Here is a 24,063-nt window from a genome sequence, read left to right as displayed (position 1 = left end):
TCCCGATCTTCACACAAAAATTCACACATGCCTCCTACTGTGTACAAGGCCCTCAACCGACTTAGCAATTTACAAATGGAGTTGTACCTTCCAGTACCAGTCCACTCACACCCACCTTCCTGTCCATGTGGTGTCTAGGCATCTCCTGGGGACGGACTAGTGAGTGTGGCCTCAGAGAAGAAGGATGTAGATGGGTCTGAGTGACAGCTCACTCCAGTCGTAGGGACATCTGCTAGACTGTACCTGGTTCAGGCAGCACACACTCCCAGACCAGTTGCTATTGACTTGATTGTAACTCATGGCAACCCCATGTGTTTCAGAGTAGAACTGTGCTCCATAAGGTTTTATTGGCTGATTTTTCTAAATAGATCTCCAGGCCTTTCTTTCAAGGCACCTCTGGGGTAGGCTTGGACTGCCAAACTTTAGGCTAGCAACTGAGCACATTAATCATTTGTACTACTCAGGGACTCCCTAGCACTTCAGATTCGGGGCAGTGCTGTACAAATCTCCATGGGTTCTTATTCTACGTAGCCCCCCCCACCTTTGTCTGCACTCTGTGTTTACCATCTCTTGACTAATACCATCTTTCTTCAGACAGGTGACAGTGCAGCCCACTTGCATGGTCAGTCATGTCCTCCTGTGAGGACTCCTTTCTATCTGGTTGGTTGAGGGCCCTCAACTGAGGGGAGAGAAGGACAGCCCAACCTCCCCCAGTCCACACCACCCTAAGAGGTGCTGAGATGCTTTGGAGTGACTTGTGGAATCTGCTCTCCGTCTTTCTACCCTCATTACCATCTCTTGTGCCCATCACTCTTTGAGTATTCCATCACTGTACCAAGAGCCTATTAAGTGCCAGGCCTGTAGGCTTAGACAGCAGCCAGGCTCTGGGGGCCCGCTCTGGGAGGGGCATCTACCCGCCCTTCTCACTCTCCCGCTCTCGCCCTGCCTTGCTCTGTGGTTGTGAGTGTGTATGTGTGTGTTTTTTGTTCCAGTAACTTGCTGGGAACAAAACACAACAAACCCCACGCTTCACTCACTAGCTCCAGTGCACCAGCGCTGGGCTGCATGGGGACTAGCCTGAGGGGGAGGGCCAGGGGAGGGGGGAGGCAGAGCTCGGGAGGAGATGAGGTGAAAGTAATTGACGATGCCCAGTCCGGCAGTGGGAGAGGCATGGGATGCGTCAGTGTCGCGCTGGAGCTGGCAGAGGTGTGAATGAGCGGCGGAGACACACGAGCTCCTAGTGCTCACCCCGGGATGGCTGCGGCCCGTGGACCCATGGCCCCTTCCTCCCCAGAGCAGGTCAGTCACCTTCCAGAAGGTCGCAGGCCCCTCTCTGGTGCCAGGCAGGCATGGAGTCTAGGACTGGAGGTGGGAGAGGGGCCGAGTGGTCTGTGCCAGGGAGGGGCAGGCACAGCCAGAGAGTGAGACAGACACCAGCAAAAGTGACCCAGAAAGTTGCAACTGTGCAAACGAGTGCAGGAAGAGTTAGCTGTGTGCCGGGGGGCAAGGGGGAGGAGAGTGGGGGTGTGAGGGCTCCCCCAGCCCAAGGACCTGCTGAGAATCTGCTCTGTGTATCAAAGCTGCATTGTCCTAGCTCCCGGGGAGACGGGCCGGAGGTGCCCAGGAATTGTACTAATCAATACAGCCTCATTGTCTGTGCCACGGCAGTTACTCCTATGGGGAGAGTGGGTGAGGGAGCAGGAGAACGTGTACATGGACTCAGGGGTGAGGCGTGGGGGAAGGGGATAGGGCAAAAGTCTGAGTGGGGAGGAGAGAGACCCCACTGGATGTTCACCAGCCTCCAGGGCAAGTGCCTGATGGGGTGTGAACTAGGGTGCCCTCATCCCTGGAAGTTGGAGATGGGCGGGGATATCAGGCACAAGGGCACAATGCAGCTGACCACAGTGAGAGTGAGGGGACCAGAAAAGCCACCCCCTTCCCAGTAGGGCATCCTGACTTGACCTTCAGAGGGCAAGAGAAGGAATGTACTTTGAAGAGATGTGGGTTGGGTTTGGGAGAAGCATTACGTGGGACAGCCTTCAAACCTCAGGACTACTAAGGTCAGAAACCAAAGCCACTTCCTAAAGTGGCAGCCCACTGCTAACCGATTCTTGTCTCCCAGGCTGCTCAGCAACTCCAGGGGCTGAAGGTGAGGGAATGGGCAGGTCCACCCCATCTCTCCGTCACTTTCCGCAGGGGCCTGGCCTGGTATCCCCAGGGAATATCAGTCTTCTGTCTGCCATGCAGAGTATTGGAAAGTCACTGTCTGCCAATCAGGGCTCCATGATGAAATAACAAGGGCAAATTCTTGCTCTTTGCCTGCTGTATGAAGGCCTGGGCTCCTGTGGGCACCTGGAGTCCTGAGAGGTGCCCAGAGGTTGCTCTGAGGTTCTTCTTGAGATTTAAATAAAAAAAACATTGTCTTAGAGTCAATGCTCATTCATGATGACACACGTGTAACAGATAACAACTGCTCCATAGGGTTTTCTTGACTGTAATCTTTACAGAAGCTGATTGCTAGGCCTGCCTTCAGAGTGTCGGTAGGTGGGTTTGGACCACCGAACTTTAGGTCAGCAGTCAAGAGCAAAGTGTTTGCACAGGAGGTGCTAATTCCCTCTGTATGTTGCTTGGACCTAGGATATATTTTCCCATGCCTTAATCTCTAGCCCCTAACTCTGCCTCATGTCTGGATAATTGAGGCCAGAGATCAGAGCTTTGGCTGGGTTTTTCTGGCCCCACTCAGTGTCATGAAGGTGAAGGGTTGCAGCTTCTATCTTTGCAGGACAGGTGCTGCCTAAGGGCCAGCCTGGTCCCTGGACTGATAGGAGAGAACTTGGGGCAACAAGAACCAAGGAGTGGGAAGTGGGAGGTGGTGGGGTCTTCTGAGGCAGCAACAATTTACTGTAATGGCTGTTCTGGCTGAATTCCCCACTGGGGCTCAGAGAAAGCTGCCAGAGATCTGGATTTGGCTTACAGGCAGTCTGGGATGTGGGGTCTTGCCCGCTCTCCTCTGTAGAAGTTTGTCTTGGATGAGACTTCATCCCATGAGCAAACCCTGGGGCTGGAGAGTCCTAAACAAGAGTCTGCTAGATCCCAGTGGGGCTAGCCCAGCCAGGGCAGCTCCAGGAATCCTCAGTGTCCACCACGAGCAGGAGGAGGGAGCTTACAATTCACAAAAATATCCCGTGGGCGCTGATCTAGGAGGGGCGGGAGCCACTGGCCAGAGTAGAACTCTGGGCTCTCTCTATGAAACTTTGAAAGAAAGAGAGCGTACACCATCATGTTACTGGTGGGTACCTCTGGGAATGGGCTTTGCAGCTTTGTTCTTCTTTATACTTTTCTGTATTGTCCAAAAAAAATTTTGCAATAAGCTTATAATACTTTTATAATAAAAAAAAAAAAAAAACCTGTTTTTGAAAAGTAATCTAGAAAGCTAATGGAAACTAATGGAAAATACTGGGGAGAGTGAAAACTAGCAAAAGTCTAGGGGAGGCAGAACTACAGACTATCAGCAGATCTACTGAGGTTATCTAGGCTGTCACCTGATTTTCTAGATAAGGATGCTTATCTACAGGGTCACTGGAGGAGTGGGCTGTAGGACACCAGGGTTTAATCCCCAGCGCAGGGTCCTGGTTCTGCCAGTGAGGGATAGTGGGAGATCTACTCTCAGAGCTGAAGAACTTTCATTTCAGGATCTCGGCATCTAACAACAACAACAACAAATCCAGAGCAGTAAATAGGCCACAGCAGAGGGCTATGTAAAGCCTTTACATAAAGTGACTGCTCAGTGCTGCTCACCCAGTGAGGAAGGAGTGAGGGGCAGGGGTATGGTTAACCCAAGAAAGACCACAGTCCGTGTTCAAGGATGGAGACTGCTGCCTCACCATCCATCTCTTTAATCAATGATGGGTTTAAGGGGGCATCTGAGAGTCTTATTATGTGTGTGTGTCTGGGGCAGGGGAAGTCATGGAAGATGATCAGCCAACTCACCTACCCCATCACAGAAGGGAGGCTTCAGTGCTTCCATTCTGTGAAGACTGGGAGAGCTTGGGTGCAGGGCTGGGCAGTCCCAGTCCTGGAGACCACCCACTGGGTCCTTGGCAGTGGTGGGTAGAGGTGGCTTTGTCCTGGAAGTGGCCACTCAACTTCTGGGAGGGGTGGCAGGGTATAGACAGGCCAACTCAGAGAGGAAACATGCTACTAGGGTTTAATTCGGGAGCTCTGGTAGCATAGTGGCTAAGACACTTGCCTGCTAACCAGATGGCTGGCGGTTCAAACCCACCAGCCACTCCTCGGAAGGAAGGTTGGGCAATCCTACTTCCGTAGTGATACTGCCTCGGAAACCCAAGGAGGGGTCGCTATGAGTCAGGGCTGACTTGACGGCACATAACAACAACAACAACAGGGTTTAATTCACCACTGAGGTGTGAGCAAGGGAGGGAGGGAGAGCTGCAAGGGGCAGACAGTGAACGTGGGGTGATGGGCAGGAGAAGCCTGGAGCATGGCCAGTCCTCAGGGCTGAGCCGAGTTAGGCAGACGGGCCGCCAGTCTGGGTCAAATTGTGAGCACAAAGGGGGTTTTTTCATGGCTACCTCAGAGCCAGTGACCACTGCAGGGACAGTTAATATCAGTGACACAGCCTCCCACCCACAGGAAAACAAGAGGCTTGGAATAGGAATGATTATGAGAGGAGAAGAAAAAGCTATGCAGCGTTGAAAAAGGCTTGCCAGCGGTGGACTGAGTTGCCCCAGAGGAAGTGGAGGGGGGTGCTCCGAGGAGAGCTGGACAAAGAAGGGAAATAGAAGACTTCTCAGAAAACCCCTGCAAAAGGGGAGAATTTCCGATTCTTCCCTCCAGTTTATCTCTGGAGAAAGGTAGGCTTGCTCTGCTCTCCCCTGAGAGCTCAGCCCAGCTGACTGAATCTAGATCACCCAGGAGTTGAAGTCAGAGGCGTAGGGCAGGCATGGCTTCCACAGCAGCATCTGACCCACAGCTCCCACAGTCAAGGTACCATGGAATTGAGGTTCATGGCCGGAAGGAGATGAGCACTGCTTCTGCCGGCAACATCTTGCCCCACTTGTAGGGTGGCATTTCCCTGACCTCTAGCTCCTATGCACAGCAGACCCCCAGTGCTGTCAGTAACTTCCTGCCAGAGCCCAGTCCTCAGCCCCTGGTTCCAGACCCCTGCCCTAGGGGCTTTTGTGTCCCGTGTTCCAGCCCACATGGCTGATTGGTTAGCTTGTGGTTCAGCGGTGTGCTGCTCATGAAAGGGGCAGTGGGCTTGTTCTTGAGGGCTGTCAGGTAGCAGTCTATGGCACATGGTTGGGGGCACCTCTACTCTCCCTGTCCCCCTCCATGCCAGGGAAGGAACAGGACTTGGAGAGTCTGGTCCTGCTGCCCTCAGTCATGAAGGAGGGCTCTGTCTTTCCTTTTGCTGGGGCTATGAGAGAGACCTCAAGGCTTAAGCCCTGGGGAACTCATGCTCTGCAAGGGGTCGTGCCTTATCCTGAAGATTGGGCCATCCTGGACGGCCAGTTGTCTCTTTTACAGCTGTAACCAGTGCTCTATGACCCCACCCACGTCCGCTGTGGCTGCCACAATCCCCCATTGTAGCCCTAAGTAAACAAGCCCTGGGCAGAATAAAACTATTATTGTAGAGTCAACATATAAACCAAAAACCAAACCCGTTCCTGTCAAATCCATTTCAACTCATAGCAACCCTTTAGGACAGAGTAAAACTGCCCTATAAAGTTCCCTAGACTAATCTTTATGCAAGAAGACTGCCACATCTTTCTTCTGTGGAGCAGCTGGTGGGTTCAAACTGCCAACCTTCTGATTCGTGGCTGAGCGCTTTAACCACTGTGCTATCATGGCTCCTTGGTCAACCCGTAGGAGCTCTGTTAGGCTGGGATTTGTTTGGGATCAGATAAACAACCCCAAGCAGGCCATGCCACTCTGAAAACATGGCCCCGACCCTGCAGTATCGCTGTACCTGTCCCAAAGGAGGTCCTAGGAGTCAGGGAGATGCCAGGCAGAGAGCTGTAGGAGCACATCACAGAGGCACCTCGGCTGAGAGCCCTTCTCCCGGAGCCAAGTCTGCTCATGCCTTTAAGGCCCTTCACCTTTCCTTGACCTCACTCTGCCCACACCCACTCCCCTTGTCCTCCCTCTATACTCCTGTGACTTTGAGCAGTCCCGTGTGATCACACTGAAGTTGCCTATAAAAATGATGTGTTTTTGTGTTTCACCAATGGTTGCTCTCCCACTTGACTTTGAGCTCAGAGTGGGTCAAGACTATCTCTTTTGTTCATTCATTGCTGCATACTCAGTGTCTGGTGCAGAGCTGGGCACATAGTAGGTGTCAATGAATCTCTGCTGTCACAGGGTGCTTCAGCTTGCCATTCTGCTCTGGGTACTCCTTGCAGGAAACCCCAGCATTCCTGGAGCTGTACTCCCAAACCTCCCGGAAGGGTGTGAGTCTGCATTTGCTCAGGGGCAGTGCTGAATTGGGTGTACAGGAAGTTTGCCCCATAAGGGTGTCTGCACTGTTATGCCCAGCCTGTGCAAACCCATAGGGGCCAAAATGTGCCACTGTGGGGGACAGGGCTGGGGCCTCCACCAGGCTGAGACTCTTGTGTCTGCTTCCCAAATGAACCTTTCTAGAAGGTACTGGGGCCCTCTGTGTTTGTCAGTGTCAAGGTCTAAAGCATTTCAAAGCACTAGGCTGCCTTGCTTATCGGCTGGTGGCTTGTTGTCCTTGAATATGTCTCTTTCAAACTGAGGGTCTATGTCATTTCATCGTTGTCGCTCAGAGACCATCAGGCCCCATGTGCAGCTCGGTATCCTTCAGAGACTACATTCTGTTTTTCTCAGGGGAGTAGTCCCTCTCTGAGAAGCTGTCTCTGTGATTCAAGGACTATCTGTGTTTCTCTGTTGGTGACTCTCAGGGTCCCTGTGTCTCCTTAGTCAGGCCCCCTTGACCCCTCAGGCTCTGGCTCAGGGTACTTGATTTCCATGGGAAGGAGGAGGGGTATGTCAAGGGGAAGAGGCACATTCATACCTTCCGAGGGACTTGCAGAGTCCATTCCAGTTGTGGGGTGGAGGTCCACAAGCCACTCCCCTACCAGCAGGCTCAGCATCCTTCCATTGGAGTAAATCTCCTCACCAGCACCCCCCAACCATGGAGCTCAGAGGGACCTTTCTCCCTGCCACCCTTTTCCAAGGTGTTTCCCTTAGTGGTGAGTCCTCAAGGTCTGACATGGTATCTCCAGCTCTGGTCTCTTCCCCAGGTCATGGCCTAGCACACTTAGTCAAGGCCCAGGTCAACCAACCCCAGGCCCCCTGTCAGCCCAGAGTGCCCTCCCCAGGTGTGGCCCAGCTCAGTGGCTCTCCTTCCTTCCTTCTACAGCCCAACCAACCCTGTGCCCCCAGACCTCCAGGAAGGAGCCTTAGGCTGGGGGAGGGGCCTAGCATCCCACCCCCACATCCGCCTGCCCACGGGCAGCGTGCTCAGCCTGGTGATGTGGTAGGCGACAGTGGGGGGGCTGTCTGGACACAGGCCCCTTTGTGCCCAGCCTGACTTGGCTGCTTGGTATGAGGCTCAGCTGCTCCCAGATCCTTACCGAGAGGGCAAAGGAGAAGCTCAGAGGGGCTGGAGCTGGGGCACTCTGGGCTCTAGCTCCCTCCTCAGTGTCCCCCCCTCTCAGAGGTTGGCAGCAGCTCCTCAGGTGGGGCTGGTGCACCTGGCACAGTGGGCTAGGGGGCTGGTGAGGGAGGCCCCACTTGGCACCCTCTGGCAGCCTCTCTTCCCACTGCCCTCCTCTGCCAGGGCTGGCTGCAACTCCTGCCAGCAGAAGGGAAGCCCAGAGATGGGGTGGAGGCTCTGAGGGTCCACAGTGCCCCCATTGGGGGTGGCCCAGATGGTCAGGCATAGGAGCATTAATGCCATCCTGATGGTAGCTTTTCTCCTGTCCCCACAGAATGGTGCTGTGCCCGGCGAGGCCACCAAGAGGGACCAGAACCTGAAACGGGGCAACTGGGGCAACCAGATCGAGTTTGTACTGACGAGCGTGGGCTATGCCGTGGGCCTGGGCAATGTCTGGCGCTTCCCATACCTCTGCTACCGCAACGGGGGAGGTACCCAATGGGCACAGGGCAAGGACCACCCACTTGGGTAGAGCCCACCCACCAAGACCTGGAGTGCCCTCTCCCTAGCACAGACTCCACTGCAGACAGAACCTGACCTCTGGCCCTGATTTCCTTTGCCCTCATCCTTGGCTTAGGCACCCTTTGTTTTAGGTACCTAAAACACAAACTGCCCCAGCCTCTGGCAGTCTACTGTTTGGGCCTGGCTCTGCCAGCCTGCTCCCTTGAGAAGAGAAAAAGTGGAGAAAAGCACTCCCTTCTGGGGTTCCCTTTTATATCTCCCCATGTTTCAACAATTCTATAAATTATTCTGGACTATTTGAGGACCCCAGCAACTTGTGCTTGTGAATTTGCTTGGTTAAACCATCAAGTCTCACTCAAACAGGGTAACTCCTTTCTAAAAGTTGAGAGAGAGTGAGTCTGGGTTCTGCTCAGAGCAGACTTCCTGGGAGCCTCTCTCAAGTCAAGTTCAAAGACCGGCCAGGGGTAGTGTGCCTGGGACCCGGGCTCCTGCTCAATGCCTTGCACATACTCCCTTGGGGCCTACCCAGTAGTGGAGGTTTTGTTGTTAGGTTCTGAGCAGGAAGCCCAGGGTAGGAATTCCCAAACCCACCCTGAACCAGACCTCTCCCTGCCTCCCAGGTGCCTTCATGTTCCCCTACTTCATCATGCTGATATTCTGCGGGATCCCTCTCTTCTTCATGGAGCTCTCCTTCGGCCAGTTTGCAAGCCAGGGCTGCCTTGGGGTCTGGAGGATCAGCCCTATGTTCAAAGGTGAGGCCTAGGCAGAGCACTCGCTCACACACACGTACACACACGCGCACACACATGCCTCTAAGGGCCTTGCTGACCCACCCATCTGAACAAACACTACCAACCCCTGTGGAGCCCTGGTGCTGACCCCAAGCCCTACATCAATGGCCAAGGCCATGGATACATGCTGAGATCTGTGTTTACTTGGCCTCCACCCTCTCCTCCCACCACATGTACACACAAAACCCCTTGGTCCCTCAGCTTGTCCCTGCCAAGGCCGTGACCTATCCCTTCCATGGTCCTTCATCAAAGCCTGCTTCTTGGGTCCTTAGAAATTGTTAACCTCACCTCCTTCCAGCCAGATGTGTGAAGCTGCCCCGTCTTGTGCCCATCCTCCACAGTGCCCTGACAGGTACTCCTCCTCTCCCCTAGGTGTGGGCTACGGCATGATGGTGGTGTCCACGTACATCGGCATCTACTACAACGTGGTCATCTGCATCGCCTTCTACTACTTCTTCTCATCCATGATGCATGTGCTGCCCTGGGCCTACTGCAATAACCCCTGGAACACACCTGACTGTGCTGGTGTGCTAGATGCCACCAACCTCACCAATGGCTCCTGGCCTGCTACCCAGACCAGCAACCTCTCCCACCTGCTCAACCACACCTTCCAGAGGACCAGCCCAAGTGAGGAGTACTGGAGGTGAGGCACTCATGGGATAGAGGGAGAGGACTCAGCCCTATGTCTCCACATCAGGCAGCCATCAGCAGACTGCCCTCCACTGGGCATGGAGGGGGTAGAGGTGGGTGCAGAAGTATGAGGAGTTTACAGCCTGGTTTAGAAGAGACTAACATACTGAAGAGCAATGGAAGACAGTGTTGAATTGGTGAGTGCTTACAAAGCAACGGCGAGGGAGGGCTCCAGAAATCAGACAAGTCTGCAAAGAGACTCAGGCAGAGAGAGATGTGGCATCCTGGGGAGGAGGAGACACTTGCCTACTTAGAGAACTTACAGGAATTAAACTTAGATTTAATGCTTCAGGGCAGAAGGGCCCAGGGGTGTTGGGATCATGCTGTGCTTAGGACAGATAGCCTGGCCCTCCTGTGCTCAGTGGTGCTAAAGAGACCAGAGTCCTGGGCAGCTGAAGGGAAGTGTTGCTAGAGGTGCTTTAGAACACCTTGTCCCAACTGAGTGGGTGTGAGGGGACAGCAGGACATCCTAGAGGAAATTCCTCATGTCCTGTTGGGGAACCAGACAGCAGCTTGTGTGTAGGGCCCAGACATGGACACAGGGCTTTGGGGCCAGGGGATAGGCCTTGTTCATTCATTCCAAAAACATGCAGACATTGCCCTGCTCAAGCCCTGTGTGTTCATGTGGTTGGGGGGTGGGTATGAATGACCTAGATCACCTACCCTGAGGAACTCCCAGTCTAGTGGGAAGATAGGCCCCAGTTTAGGGGACAGGTGTTTCAGTGTAGGTATATGCAGGAGTAGGTGGGAGCACAAAGGGGGTAGTGGTCAGTTGTAAGGGGATGAGGGTAAGAGGAGGTGGCCAAGAGGAGGAAAGCTTCCTAAAGGAAAGAGGGAGGTTGTCGAGGGGTTTGGAAGCAATATGAACAGGTGAGCAGATGCCAGAAGGTAGCAAACTAGAAGGTAGAAAACTCAGTAGGAACTGAGGTTGGGAATAGGTGGGACACTGAAAAATAAGGCAGAAGAAGCCAGCAAGAACCACATGATGCAGGGCTTCCAAAGCCAGGCTAAGACTACAGGCTTAGACTCCACTATGTGATGGAGACCCATTGGTGAGATATACAAGTTCCACAAGTCATGTTGTTATTAGATGCTATTGAGTTGATTTCAACTCAGTGACACCATGTGACAGTAGAATCGCCCCATAGGGGCCCTGATGGCACAGTGGTTAAAGTGCTTGGCTGCAGAAAATTTGGTGATTTGAACCCACCAGCCACTCGACAGGAGAAAGATGTGGCAGTCTGCTTCCATAAATATTACAGCCTTGGAAATCCTATGGGGCAGTTCTCTGTCCTATAAGGTCACTGTGAGTTGGAATCAGTTTGCTGACAATGGGTTTAGTTGGTTTGTTTTGTTTATCCTATGGAGCTACTGGGTAGGTTTGAACCACCAACCTTTTGGTTAGAAGCTGAACTCTTAACCATTGTGCCACCAGGGTTCTTTGCCACAAGTCATAGCAAGTTGATATCCTCCAGGCTCAGCTCTGAGAGCCTAAACCCCAAAGGGCCCAACCTCCCTGTACCAACTTCTGTATTGAGCTACAGACATTCAAAGATAGGTAAGACATGGTCACTAGTCTTGGGGCTCACCATGTAGATAAAACAGCTGGTGTCTCACAGGGAAAAGACAGGCATAATTAGTCAGCTCTAAGCAGGCCCAGTCACTCAGTCACTGGACGGATCCTTTCTAGGTACCAGACATTGTACTCAGAGCAGAGACAGCAGGGAGTAAGACACACACAGACACTGCCTTCATGAAGCTTACATCAAATGGGAGAACTAAGCAAATAATGGCCCTGTTAGGTATGTTACTACATCTGAGGCATGATGTGGAATGGGCAACTTGACCTAGACCTGGATGAACCTTCCCAGAAGCTCCCAGAGCAAGCGCCCTGCCCACAACCCCAAGATATTCTAGCAGCCTTTGTGCCAGGGGCTGTCTGCCATAGGATTCCCAGCCCTATGGGCAAAGATCTCAAATGATTTTATCCAGTGAAACCAGGGCACCATAAAGTCAACCCAGAACAACCAAGTCCCATGTGCAGCCAGAGGGGCAGGCCCCGGTGACTTCTGGAGGTGGGGTGGCCAGGAAAGGACTCAGGGTCAGAGCTTGGACACCTGCCAATTGAAATGGAGCAGTCTGCCACGTAGGGCCCATTCAGTTTTTCTATGTGGAGAGGTTGGACTAGTTCTTGTTACTTGTGGGTAGAGACTACACAGCCTGTTGGGAACCAACTTGCTCACCTAAGTTGGGTTTTGGAGGGGAAAAGGCCTTAAAAGGTGTGGCCAGTTAAACTCTACACAGCGGTAGCTGGAACCAGGCCTGCCCAACTGGCTGTTGCCTGGTTTCCCAGGCAGAATGGCTCCCTGCTGCCCCCTCCTGGAAAGCCTGGGAAAATGACCCTTAAGACCACAGCCTAAACTGGCTTTAGCACGGAAGGGAAGGGAGAGAGTACTCCCATTTCGTGGGCACCTACTGTGCCAGCCATATTATCTCAGTAGACATTATTATCTCTAGTTCTCAGATTCAAAGGCTGACGCTCAGAGAGGTTAAGGTACTGGCCAGCAATAGCTGGCCTATGATATGGATGTACCTGAAGCTATCTGGCTCTAAGCCCAAGTTTTTCCCACTTTGCCTGGGTTGTTTGTTGTGAATTAAACCTGTGATACTCTGCAGGTATTCCTGGTCCATGCTCTGCAATGCTCCTTTGAAAAACAGCATAATCTCATTTGGGCTCCTGACACTAACCCTATTAGGTAGCTTGTGCAGGTATTATAAAATAGTCCTATTTTACAAACAAAGGAAGCAATTCAGAAGAAATATTGTGTGAATTGTCAAAAGCAAGAGGAGCTCAAAAGGCAAATTTCTGAGCCAATGTCTGCCTCTTCCTTGCCTTTCTAACCCACAGTCTTCTCCCTTCCTCTCCTTCACCGCCCCCCCCCCCAATCTCATTTTGTAGTCATCTTGTGTTCTGGTCTTATTCCTGATACTAGACCTTAAACTCATAACTGTGTCATTCTCACCTCCATAACCCTTGTGGTGCCAGCCCAGCACCCACCACCCAGTGGGACACAGATCCCAGCGTACGCACCCCCAGTGTCTCCATGGTGGTTAAACACATGGGCAACTCTGTTGTCACAAAGACCTCACTCAATTCCTGGGTCTGTCACTCACTTACCAGCCATCGGGCCTTAGGAAGTCACCAGGCCTCTCTAAGTCTCTGGAGTCTGTACCATTTGTTAAATGGAGGAGTTTACAATACCTGTCTCACTGGGCTCTTCTAAGATTGAATGAGATAATGCAACATCAATCACTAAGAGCACTCGTGGTAAGTATGATGACAGCACTACTGGAGATGCCAGCAAGTAGAATAGATGGTCTGTCCTCAAGGCGTTTACCATCTGTTTGGGAAAATAAGAAGTATCTATATGAAGAAATAAAAAATAAAATAATTTTGGAGATGTCATGCATTAAGCCAACTTATAAATATGTTGAGTTCTCAAAGGTTGATTGTTTGATCTGAAAAACAAAACAAAACAAAAGTAAATGTATCCATAAAAATAAAGGCAAAATTCATTATTTGGTTCCTAGGCTAGCCTACCAGATTACTTAATCCCTGGTATGATAATGCTGTACTCTTGCAATAAATATATACATAATAAATATATATATAAACCAAAACCAAACTCACTGCTGTTGAGTCGGATCTGACTCATAGTGACCCCTCCTTGGGTTTCCAAGACGGTATCACTACGGAAGTAGGTTGCCCAACCTTCCTTCTGAGGAGTGGTTGGTGGGTTTGAACTGCCAGCCTTCTCGTTAGCAGTCAGATGCCTTGGGCAGCACTATGCCACCAGAGCTTTTATAGATAGATAGATAAACTTACTGCCATCGAGTTGAATCTGACTCATAGCGACCCCTCCTTGGTTTTCTGAGGCAGTATCACTATGGAAGTAGATTGCCCAATCTTCCTTCCAACGAGTGGCTCGTGGGTTGGAACCACCTCCCTTCTGGTTAGCAGTCAAATGCCTTAGGCACTATGCCACCAGAGCTCATATATGTATACATATAAAATGCTACCAGTTTAACATGTATCATCAGACGGAGTAAAACCACACACATGGTCCTTTGAGAAAGAAATGCTTTCTTTACACTGAGTGCTGGTACTTGAGGTAAAGCGACTCTGAGTAGCAGCAGTAGGAGACCCTTTGGTTATTCTGGAGGGCAGAGCTTCCCAACACTAACATGCTCCTCCGAATAAGTGTGCCCAGTAGGGTGGGGCCTGGGCATCCCAGAGCCCCCATCCCAGTAGCCTTCAGCTGTGAGTGGTCTTGTCTGTCTATCCCAACAGAATAACAGATACTTTTCTCTGAATGTGCCATTAAGGAGAAAAAGTTGGAAAGCACTGCTGAAGGGGACCAGGAGCCTCAGCTTCGTGGCCTCACAGCTCCTGAGCTTCCCCCATCCCTTTGTCAGTCCCCCCAGTGAAATAAGAACCTGGAGAGGGTCCAGGCCAGGGCCTGGCTCTGGAGTCTGTTGAATGAACAGCCAATGGCAGGTGCTGGGCCAGGGCCAGGGAGGTGTTGGAAAGCACCCTCTGGAGGCCATGGCGTGAAACGCAGAAGATCTGAGGCTGAGAGGAGGCAGCCTAAGGTGCCCTCTTGCAAGTGCAATGTCAGGCAGCCTGGCCAAGCAAGCACCACATTTCAGGAGCGGTGACATTATTCCATAGGGTCCAGAGTAACATTCTTTCACAGGGTATTACAAATGTTGCCATGAGCTTTGGGAACTGATTTAGAAAAAGATAGAAAAACAGCTAAACATAGAGGGCAGCCTATGAACCGCTGCTAGGCGGAGAGGTCCTAGCTATAAGCAGGCAAAGAAGGGAGCCTGTATGAGGAAAATGAGGGCCAACGGATTGTCTCTTGCTCATCACTTCTAGCCTGAACAACCAAACTTCTCTCCCACCCACTCCCCATCCCCTTTCCACCTTCCAGTCCATTTACTAGTGTTTATTTATTCATTGAGCAAAATTTACTGAGCACTGTGCTAGGTGCTAGAGGATACAGCAATGAACAAAACAGAAACTTCTCCCCTCGTGGAGGACAGATGACAAACACAATAAGTGGGTAAAATATGCAGTGTGGTCAGAGGAGACAGGTGCTATGGAGGAGAATACAGCAGAGAAGGGAGTAAGGGTGCAGAACCGAAAGTGGGGGGAGGGACTGCAGTTGTAAGCAGGGTAGCCAGAGAAGGCCCCGCTAAGAAGTGGAAACCTGAGTAAACACCTGAGGGAAATCAGGGAGGAAGCCATGTGGACAGGACTTGCTACATATTTTGTGCACAATGAAAATATAGGGCCTCTTGTTCAAAATGTATTAGGAATTTCAAGATGGCAATGGCAAAGCATTAAACCAACTACTTCAGACAGAACAGCAAGTGCAAAGGCCCCTGGCATATTTAAGGAACAAAAGGAGGCTAGTGCAGATGGAGCAGTGAGCTAAGGGGAGAGTAGGAGGAGAGGAGATCAGAGAGGTGTCAGGGCAGGGGGCAGTGGGACCTTGTAGCCACTGTACGGGCCTTGGCTTCTCCATGAGATAGAATGGGAACCACTGCAGGGTTCTAAGCTGAGGAGAAACAGTAGAGTTCTCTTCTAAAATCACAGTCCTGATCGTGTCATCCCTGGGCTGAAAACCCTTCAGAGGCTCCTCTTTGCCTCAGGATACAGTTCAAACTTCTCAGCCTTGACTTCATGGCTTTTTATGATCTGGTACCTCCAGCCTCAGCCACCCTCCATTCCAGCCATATGCCTGGCGTGCCTAGACTGGGTGGTGCTGTCCCATGCCCCATTGTCTGCTGTTCCCTTAACCTAGCACATCCTCCCATTCCTCTTCATCCACCTCCTACCCATTCCTCAAACATTAGCTCAAGCCTCACCTGTTCTGGGAAGCCCTCTAGGCATGGCCCTACGAGGGGATATGTACATTCCTTCTCACATTACAGCAGCCTTTCCTAGGGCCTCTCCCCTGGGGGCTGGGACAGGACCAGCATCTAGCCCAGGTCCTGGTACATAGTAGGTGATCAATAAATAGGAGGTTAATGAATAAGCACAGCTGGCATGACATAGGGTGCCATTTAGAGCCACACATAGTGGGGAAATTCTGGATCGAGACTAGGCCTGCGGGTTTCAGAGCCTCTGATCTTCACTCAGCACTCTGCCTCCTTCTGTTCATTGGAGATGGAGGAGTCTAGTGTGTGTGAGAAGGAGCTCTGGTGGTGTAGTGGTTAAGGCATTTGCCTGCTAACCAAAAGGTTGGTGGTTCAAACACACCAGCTGCTCCATGGAAGAAAGATGGGGCCGTCTGCTTCTATAAATATTTGCAGCCTTGGAAACCCAATGGGGGTTTCTGTCAGTCAGAATCAATTCAATGGTAGTGAGTTTTTTGGTTTGAGTGTGGGTGAAATGCTCATGGTAGGCTTCCTGGAGGAGGTGATTCTTGGAGGAGAGGGCATTATAGGCGAGGGAGTAGAGGTGGGCCTGAGCAGGGACAGGTTGAACTACACACCCCAGGGGCTGAGAAGGCTGGCCCAGGTCACGGGGTGGCCCTTAAGGATGGCTGTGGAGGCTGCAGAGCTGTAGACTTGTGTCAGGCTCCCTAGGGGCTGCAGCAGCCGGAGGTGGCTGAGCCAGCTGGGGCCCCCTTGCCAGTTCCATCTCATGTCAGCTGGTTACCGGAACATTCTAGGAAAGGAGGGAGCTTCCAGACTGGGCCCTGGACCTTAGGAATCTGTAACTGGGTGGTAGGCTGGCCCTCAATGACAGTCTACCCCTCTGCAGGCTCTACGTGCTAAAGCTGTCAGATGACATCGGGAACTTTGGGGAGGTGCGCCTGCCCCTCCTTGGCTGCCTTGGTGTCTCCTGGGTGGTCGTCTTCCTCTGCCTCATCCGAGGGGTCAAGTCTTCAGGGAAAGCAAGTACCCCTCCCCCACAGGGTCTGTGCCCCTGAGAAAGAGCCTGCCTCCCCTGTCTGGATTGTGGGGAGGGGGGTGTGGAAGAGGCCAAGGAGGTGGCCTCCAGGGTGGGAAAGATCTCAGAGCGAATGTGAGCAGAAGTCAATGGTGCCCATCTTGCATCCAGGTGGTGTACTTCACGGCCACATTCCCCTATGTGGTGCTGACTATCTTGTTCGTCCGTGGTGTGACCTTGGAAGGAGCCTTCACGGGCATCATGTACTACCTGACCCCACAATGGGACAAGATCCTGGAGGCTAAGGTGGGATGTGGAGGAAGCCGAAAAGGGGACAGGGAGGAGCCAGGAAGGTGTCAGCCTCTGACCACAGCTCCTGGCTGCCCATCCCTCCCTGTAGGTGTGGGGAGATGCTGCCTCCCAGATCTTCTACTCACTAGGCTGTGCCTGGGGAGGGCTTATCACCATGGCTTCCTATAACAAGTTCCACAACAACTGTTACCGGTAAGGCTCTCCCTGCCAGCCCTGAAGCTGCCCATGTTCCCTGCCCTCACCACAGCCAGATAGCGGCTCCCCCAGACCCACCAGCCTCCAGTGCAGCCTCCTGGCCTACCAGGGCCCTCCTCTTTCCACTCCTGCTTTGAAGTTCTGGGAACTGTGGGTCTGGATTGACTCATTGGAGAACGGTGAGAGAAGCTTTGGCAGGAGAGAGAAGACGGATGGGGCCAGTGGTGCCCCAGAGGTCTTTGAAGATGCGGGAGTCTCAGGCTTACTTGAAAAGGCCCTAAATGACAGCTGGTGCAGCTGCAGACCAAGTGTCTGTCAGTCCCGTGAACGCCTTTCCAGGTGGTCACTGACACAGCTGTGGGGCTGGGAAGGGCGCAGGGGCAGATGTACCTCTCGCCTTCCCATCCCAGTAGGGTAAGGATAGACCTCAATAACCTCCTTGGCTGCCATTTTTAAATCAGTATTTGTTGGTGTGATTGTGGGGAGTAAGACCTTCAGTCGTGGCTAACTCGTTAACTCAGGCCCATCACCTTCCCTCCCTCAATTTTCGTATTTGGAAAATGGAGATGATTCTTCCAACTGTGTTGAGCTCTTATGAGAAGGCAAATGCCCTAGCTGGATGAAAGGTGTTTGTAAACCAGACAGTCCTAAAGAAGGAAGAGAGTGGATTTTAGACCATCTGACTTGGGCTTAAATTCTAGCTGTACCACTTCCCAGTGGTGTGTGGCTTTACATGGATCAGGTAGCCTTACTGAGTCTAGGTTTCTTCACTAGTAAGTATAGATGAGACACTTCACTTGAAATACAGTGGAATATTACTTACCCATAAAAAGGAATGAAGTACTGACATGCTACAACACAGATGAATCTTAAAAGCATTATGCAAAGTAAAAGAAGCTGTATATTGTATGATTCCACTTGTACGAAATGTCCACAATAGAAAAATCCACAGAAACAGAAAGTAGATTGGTGGCTGTCACAGGCTAGGAGGAGGGAGAATGGGGAGTGACTGCTTAATGGGTACAAGGCTTCTGTTTGGGGTAATGAAAAAGTTCTGGAACTAGATTGTGGTGATGGTTGCACAACATTGTAAATGTACTAAATTTAAATAATAATTTTTAAAAAAAGCCCAGCATGCACCAGAAAAGGGGGTGAGGGTACTTTTGTTCTAGAACTTTCCCTGACTCCAAATCACCTCTTGGCCCAAATCAGGGGAGGGCAGCAAGTTGAGTATCCCATACTCTATCTGTTCTCCTCATCAGGGACAGCGTCATCATCAGCATCACCAACTGTGCCACCAGTGTCTACGCTGGCTTCGTCATCTTCTCCATCCTTGGTTTCATGGCCAACCACCTGGGTGTAGATGTGTCCCGCGTGGCAGACCACGGCCCTGGCCTGGCCTTCGTGGCTTACCCTGAGGCCCTCACGCTGCTGCCCATCTCCCCGCTCTGGTCCTTGCTTTTCTTCTTCATGCTCATCTTACTGGGGCTGGGCACTCAGGTATGAGGTGTGGGACGTGGGCCAGCTGCTTGGGAGGGAGTTGAGACCAGGTCTCTGCTCTGATGGCCATTATCCTGCAGTTCTGCCTCCTAGAGACACTGGTCACAGCCATTGTGGATGAGGTGGGGAATGAGTGGATCCTGCAGAAAAAGATCTATGTGACATTGGGTGTGGCTTTGGCTGGCTTCCTGCTGGGCATCCCCCTCACCAGTCAGGTAGGAACTGAGTCAAAGGCTGACCTGGAGGTACCAGGAGGTGAGGGGATAATGAGTTGGGGAGCCTCGGACACAGGCACCCTGGCTCAGCTGCCTTCTGGCCCACAGGCAGGCATCTACTGGCTGCTGCTGATGGACAACTACGCTGCTAGCTTCTCCTTGGTGGTCATCTCCTGCATCATGTGTATGTCCATCATGTACATCTACGGTAAGTGCCTAATCTCTGTGGCCTCCTCTGTGCTCCAGCCTCTGGCCTCCCTACTTTGTCACTGACTCCCCTCTCTGCAGGGCACCAGAACTACTTCCAGGACATCCAGATGATGCTGGGATTCCCACCCCCCCTCTTCTTCCAGATCTGCTGGCGCTTTGTCTCACCAGCTATTATCTTTGTAAGTCCCTCAGCGGCCCCTCCCTTCTCCTACTGCCCATGGGCCGTGCATCCTTCTCCAGGAAGTCAGTGAAGGGACAGTAGGAGCCCATTCCTCTGACCAGAGCTCCCCATGGGGGCTTTGCATCCACACCTCTGGCCACTGAAGGAGGTGGGGCAGAGTCAGATGAATGTGTGGAAGACTTAGAACCATGCAGGTTCTGGCCACGGGTTAGTGGAACCAGGCTGGCAGCAGCTGAGTAAGGCTCTATTCAGTTTCCCGTAGGCTCTCCCTAGTGTTCCCACCTGGCGTCCCCAGAGGGGCCCCAGCAATCATTTTTTATATTGACACCAGCCTCTATGGGCCTTGCTGAGTTCCTCAGATCCCTCACAGAAGAGGTGCTCAAGATTTGTGGTGTGAATGTTGAATGTTCCAGAAGCAGCTCAGGATGAGGGATAACTTCCTATGCCTTCCAGGCAGTAGAGTGGGCTGGCCTGGGAGAGGAGGAGGAGTTCCCCCCATCCACAAATATTCAGCATCTGGTAAAGTCCCAAAACCAAAAGTGCTAGCTGCCAACTGAAAGGTGACAATTTGAACCCACCAGCCATTCTGCAGGAAAAAAATAAGGTAGTCTGCTTTGGTAAAGAAACCCTATGCAGCAGTTCTACCCATAGAGTCCTGTGGGGTCACTATGAGTCAAAATCTCAATGGCAACGTGTTTGATTTCATGTTTGTTTGGGAAACTCCTATCAGGGAGCTGAACTGGGGGCAGGTATTAGTATGCATTTATACTATAAAAGGAAGTGGATTTTTTTTTCCTTTTTTTATGATTTGGGTGAGTTTACAGAGCAAACTGATTTTCCATTCAACAATCCATACACATTCTGTTTTATGATGTTTACTGAAATCCCCACATTGTAACAGCATTCTTCCCACTTCCTACTTGGATCCACCCTTTCCCTTTCTCTTTCCTTCCCATCTCCTCCTAGTTTCCTAGCTCTATCCCTGGGAAAATGCTGTCCACTTGATCTCATATGCTTGATTGTTGTAGTAAGTGCATGCTCTCCTGGTATTATGGTTCACTTTATAGGCCCGTCTTTTGCCTGACAATTGAGTCATGGGGATTAAGTTCAGTTCCTAGCTTGAAGGTGTCTATGGCCACAGTCTGAGGAGTTCCACCAGTCTTGATCAGACCTGTAAGCCTGGTCTTTTTCATGATTTTGAGTGTAGTTCCACATTTTTTTCTCCCCACTCTATCTGTGACCTCTTATCGTGATCCCTTTCAGAGCAGTCAGCAGTGGTAGCTGGGCACCATCTAGTTCTTCTGGTCTCAGCGTTGTGGAGGCTGGGGTTCACATCCTCATTAGTCCTTTGGACTACTTGTTTCCTGTGTCTTTGATTTTCTTCACTCTTCTTTGCTCTGGACGGGGAGAGACCAATAGTTGTACCTTAGATGGCTGCTCACCAGCTTTTAAGGCCTCAGTCTTTAGTCACCAAAGCAGGATGTAGAACCTTGTCTTTATGGACCACGTTATGCCAATTGACCTTAGTGTCCCCTGAAACTATGGTCCTGTGCCTCCATATCCAGTGATTCATTCCCTCAAGGTGTTTGGTTGTGACTAAGACGTTTTTATAACTTTGTCCCTTGTAACTTCTACTACATTCATGAATATATTTGTTGTTGTTGTTGTTATGTGCCGTTGAGTCAGCCCTGACTCATAGCGACCCCTCCTTGGGTTTCCGAGGCAGTATCACTACGGAAGTAGGATTGCCCAACCTTCCTTCCGAGGAGTGGCTGGTGGGTTTGAACCGCCAGCCTTCTGGTTAGCAGTCAAGTGCCTTAGCCACTATGCTACCAGAGCTCATACATAAGTAAAAACAGCCTCTGTCAAACCTATAAGGAAGTGTGGATTTTGACTTACTCAGCTAAGACTTACTGAGCACTATGGACTACAGTACTTTCTGTATACTGTTCATATATTAACCCATTTAATACAACTCTCCAAGCTATACTTATAATCCTCAATTTACAGATGAAGAAACGGAGGCACGGGGATGTTAAGTAACTGGCCCAAGGTTGCACAGTTAATAAGAGAGCTATTAAGAGGTAGAGCCTCACTTTGAAGCAGGTAGTCCAATGCGGCCCTGCGTACCGTGCCAGTGCTCTGCTAGATACATTGGCTACAAACAGTCTGACTCTGCTCCTTTATGTGCCAGGTGGGTTTGGGGGAAGAAGGTGATAGCATAATGATCATGCCACAGAGAAGAGGTGGGGTCCCTTCTGAGGGACAGTCACAGGGGTGACTGGGCACAGAGGTGCCCAGCTGTGAAAGCAGTGTCCAGAGTCACGCTCCAGCCATGTCTGACTCCTCTGTGCTGCAGGGAGGTCAGCACCAATCTCCGCTTTGGCTCACGTTCCTGAATAAAAGGCCCCCAGGAGGGCTAAGGCCTCCAACAGATGGGGTGTGGGATATTCCCCAAGCCTGGCCCAGGCACCAGCTCTGGCCACTGGCCCAGCTTTGAAACGGGAGGAGCAGAAGCTTCCTGTAAATAGTGGAAGGCCACACCACCACCAAGTGCCCGAGCCCTCTGGGCCATGTGGCTGAGGCCTGGAGCCTGCCCTGAGGAGATCTTGGCTACCACACTCAAGAGTGGGCTGCAGCCACGGGGAGAGGCCTGGGGACCCTGCCAAGGCAGGGCAGGAGGCAGGCGAGGAGCTAGGCACAAGAAGGGTCATGAGACTGAGTCAGGTCCTGGCTGAGAGAATGCAGCAAAGCATGGAACACCCCGTGTCCAGTCAGCCAGGATGGAGGTAGTAAGTTGTGGGCTCTAGGATCTGTGGACATGTGTTTCTGGGCTGTTGTATTTTCTTTGGGGGCTTCACTGTATATTTCTGAAAAGCTCTTTTTTACAAACTCCATCCTTCTGTCAGCTCAACTAAGGGGAAAAGGGATTTGTGCACACCTAAATCAGGATATTACATTCAGAAAACATATTCAGAGCTCCCACTATGTGCAGCGTCCCAGGAGAGATCCCCTGAGTTGAATTTGGTCTGGTCTTCTAGAACTCACTGAGCTTCAGGATGCAGGGGAGGACTCAGGAGGATACCCCTTCAGGCTCCCCCAGACCCTCTGGGTGGCCTATGTGCTGCTTCCTTTAGCGCCTGTTGCTACAGCTGCAGGCTTTATTTCTTCCCATGTCGCTCATCTCTCTCCACAGCGGCTCCCTAGTGCAGCCGCAGCCTGACACCATTTCTAGCTTCTCAAACTTCCTAGATTGTCATTCTTTCCACACCCACAGCAGTCAAAGCCTCACCCTCACCCTCACTCTGCAGTTCAAATTAATAAATGAGACTGTGCCGGCACTGTACTGGGCCACGGAGACCCCGAGCTGATGCTTTCCCAGGTGCTCCCAGTCTGTGGGAACCTTTTTTTCTCCCCAGTTGCCGTTGATTCCAGCTCACGGCGATCCCATGTGTGAGAGAGAACTGTGTTCCACGGGGCATTCAGTGGCTGATTTTCCAGTAGATTGCTAGCCCTTTCTTCTGAGGCACCTCCAGCTTCCAGCTTCTTGGTTAGCAGCTGAGCACATTAACAATGTATACCACCCAGAGACTTCACCGGAAACCTCAAAAAAAAAAAAAAAAAAAGCCAAACTCACTGCCATCAAGTTGATTCCAACTCATAGTGACCCCACAGAACAGAGAACTGACTCATAGGATTTCCAAGGCTGTAAATCTTTACAGAAGTAGACTGGAGCTGCTGGTGGGTTCAAACTGCCAACCTTCTGGTTAACAGCCGAATGCCTTAACCACTACTCCACCAGAGCTCCTTATGGGAAATACAGGAAACATTAAACAAAGCAATTCTAAGGGAAGCAGATGGAAAATGCCATTGAGAGGCCTTTCAAAGGAGGGAGAAGGGGGAAATCCAGAGAGGCTTCTTGAAGGAGGTGGCATTTATGTAATTTGACAGAGGGAGAATAAATGACAAGAGGGTGAGAAATACTGGGTGTAGCTGAAATCTTTGAGTAGAACTGGTTGACTTACAAAGTTGACAGCAGCTTGATTGTTCCTGGGCTGTTCTACTACTATGGTCAACACAACCCTCTGTCCCCTTCCACAGTGCCGACCTGCCTGCCAAGCCCTGGACCCCTGATTATGCCTGCTTCTTCCTTCCACCCTTGTCCTAACAAAACTGCCTCTTTCTAGTCTGTGAAACTGGAAAGTAGGGGAGGTGGGTGGTGGGGCACCACTGACAAGAGGGATAGCCTGAGACCTGGGTGGGACTCACCTCCTCCCATCTTACCCTTGCAGTTCATTCTCATCTTCACGGTGATCCAGTACCGACCAATCACCTACAACCATTACCAGTATCCAGGCTGGGCTGTGGCCATCGGCTTCCTCATGGCTCTGTCCTCTGTCATCTGCATCCCACTCTATGCCCTGTTCCAGCTCTGCCGCACAGATGGGGAGACCCTCCTCCAGGTGAAGGGTGGGACAGGTGGGAGATGGTGGGAGGGCAGATGGTGGACGGGGTTAAGAGTTCCCTTCTAACTGGCTTGGTCCCCTCCATCTACCTGCCTCTCAAGCAGCGTTTGAAAAATGCCACAAAGCCAAGCAGAGACTGGGGCCCTGCCCTCATGGAGCACCGGACTGGGCGCTATGCCCCCACCATAGCCCCTTCCCCTGAAGACGGGCTTGAGGTCCAACCACTGCACCCAGATAAGGCCCAGATCCCCATCGTGGGCAGCAATGGCTCCAGTCGCCTCCAGGACTCCCGGATATGAGCACAGCTGCTGGGGGCGTGCCCCACCCCCACCCCGTGCTCCCACCACAGAGACTGGGCGGGCAGGAGAC

The 24,063-nt window shown here is 51.7% G+C and overlaps 1 protein-coding gene across 1 annotated transcript in view; it reads left to right on the top strand.

Annotated features, from left to right (window-relative positions):
- SLC6A9 (solute carrier family 6 member 9) overlaps positions 1-23,993 on the top strand; it is a 29,124-nt gene extending 5,131 nt beyond the window's left edge. Inside the window, 15 exon segments of the mRNA XM_007953072.2 lie at positions 1,161-1,189; positions 1,191-1,231; positions 1,233-1,299; positions 7,980-8,136; positions 8,788-8,919; positions 9,331-9,601; positions 16,487-16,619; positions 16,787-16,921; positions 17,016-17,119; positions 18,385-18,622; positions 18,703-18,837; positions 18,946-19,045; positions 19,126-19,226; positions 23,521-23,691; positions 23,799-23,993. Of these exon segments, the coding sequence (XP_007951263.2) occupies positions 1,161-1,189; positions 1,191-1,231; positions 1,233-1,299; positions 7,980-8,136; positions 8,788-8,919; positions 9,331-9,601; positions 16,487-16,619; positions 16,787-16,921; positions 17,016-17,119; positions 18,385-18,622; positions 18,703-18,837; positions 18,946-19,045; positions 19,126-19,226; positions 23,521-23,691; positions 23,799-23,993 (2,009 nt within the window).
- Positions 23,994-24,063: the final 70 nt, after the last annotated feature.

Source organism: Orycteropus afer, unplaced genomic scaffold (genome assembly GCF_000298275.1).
Source record: "Orycteropus afer afer isolate SDZICR_OR568_19922 unplaced genomic scaffold, OryAfe1.0 scaffold00370, whole genome shotgun sequence".
In the NCBI taxonomy this organism is placed as follows: domain Eukaryota; kingdom Metazoa; phylum Chordata; class Mammalia; order Tubulidentata; family Orycteropodidae; genus Orycteropus; species Orycteropus afer.
The sequence above is the reverse complement of the archived record's forward strand: the minus strand, read 5'-3'. Positions and strand labels throughout refer to the sequence as shown.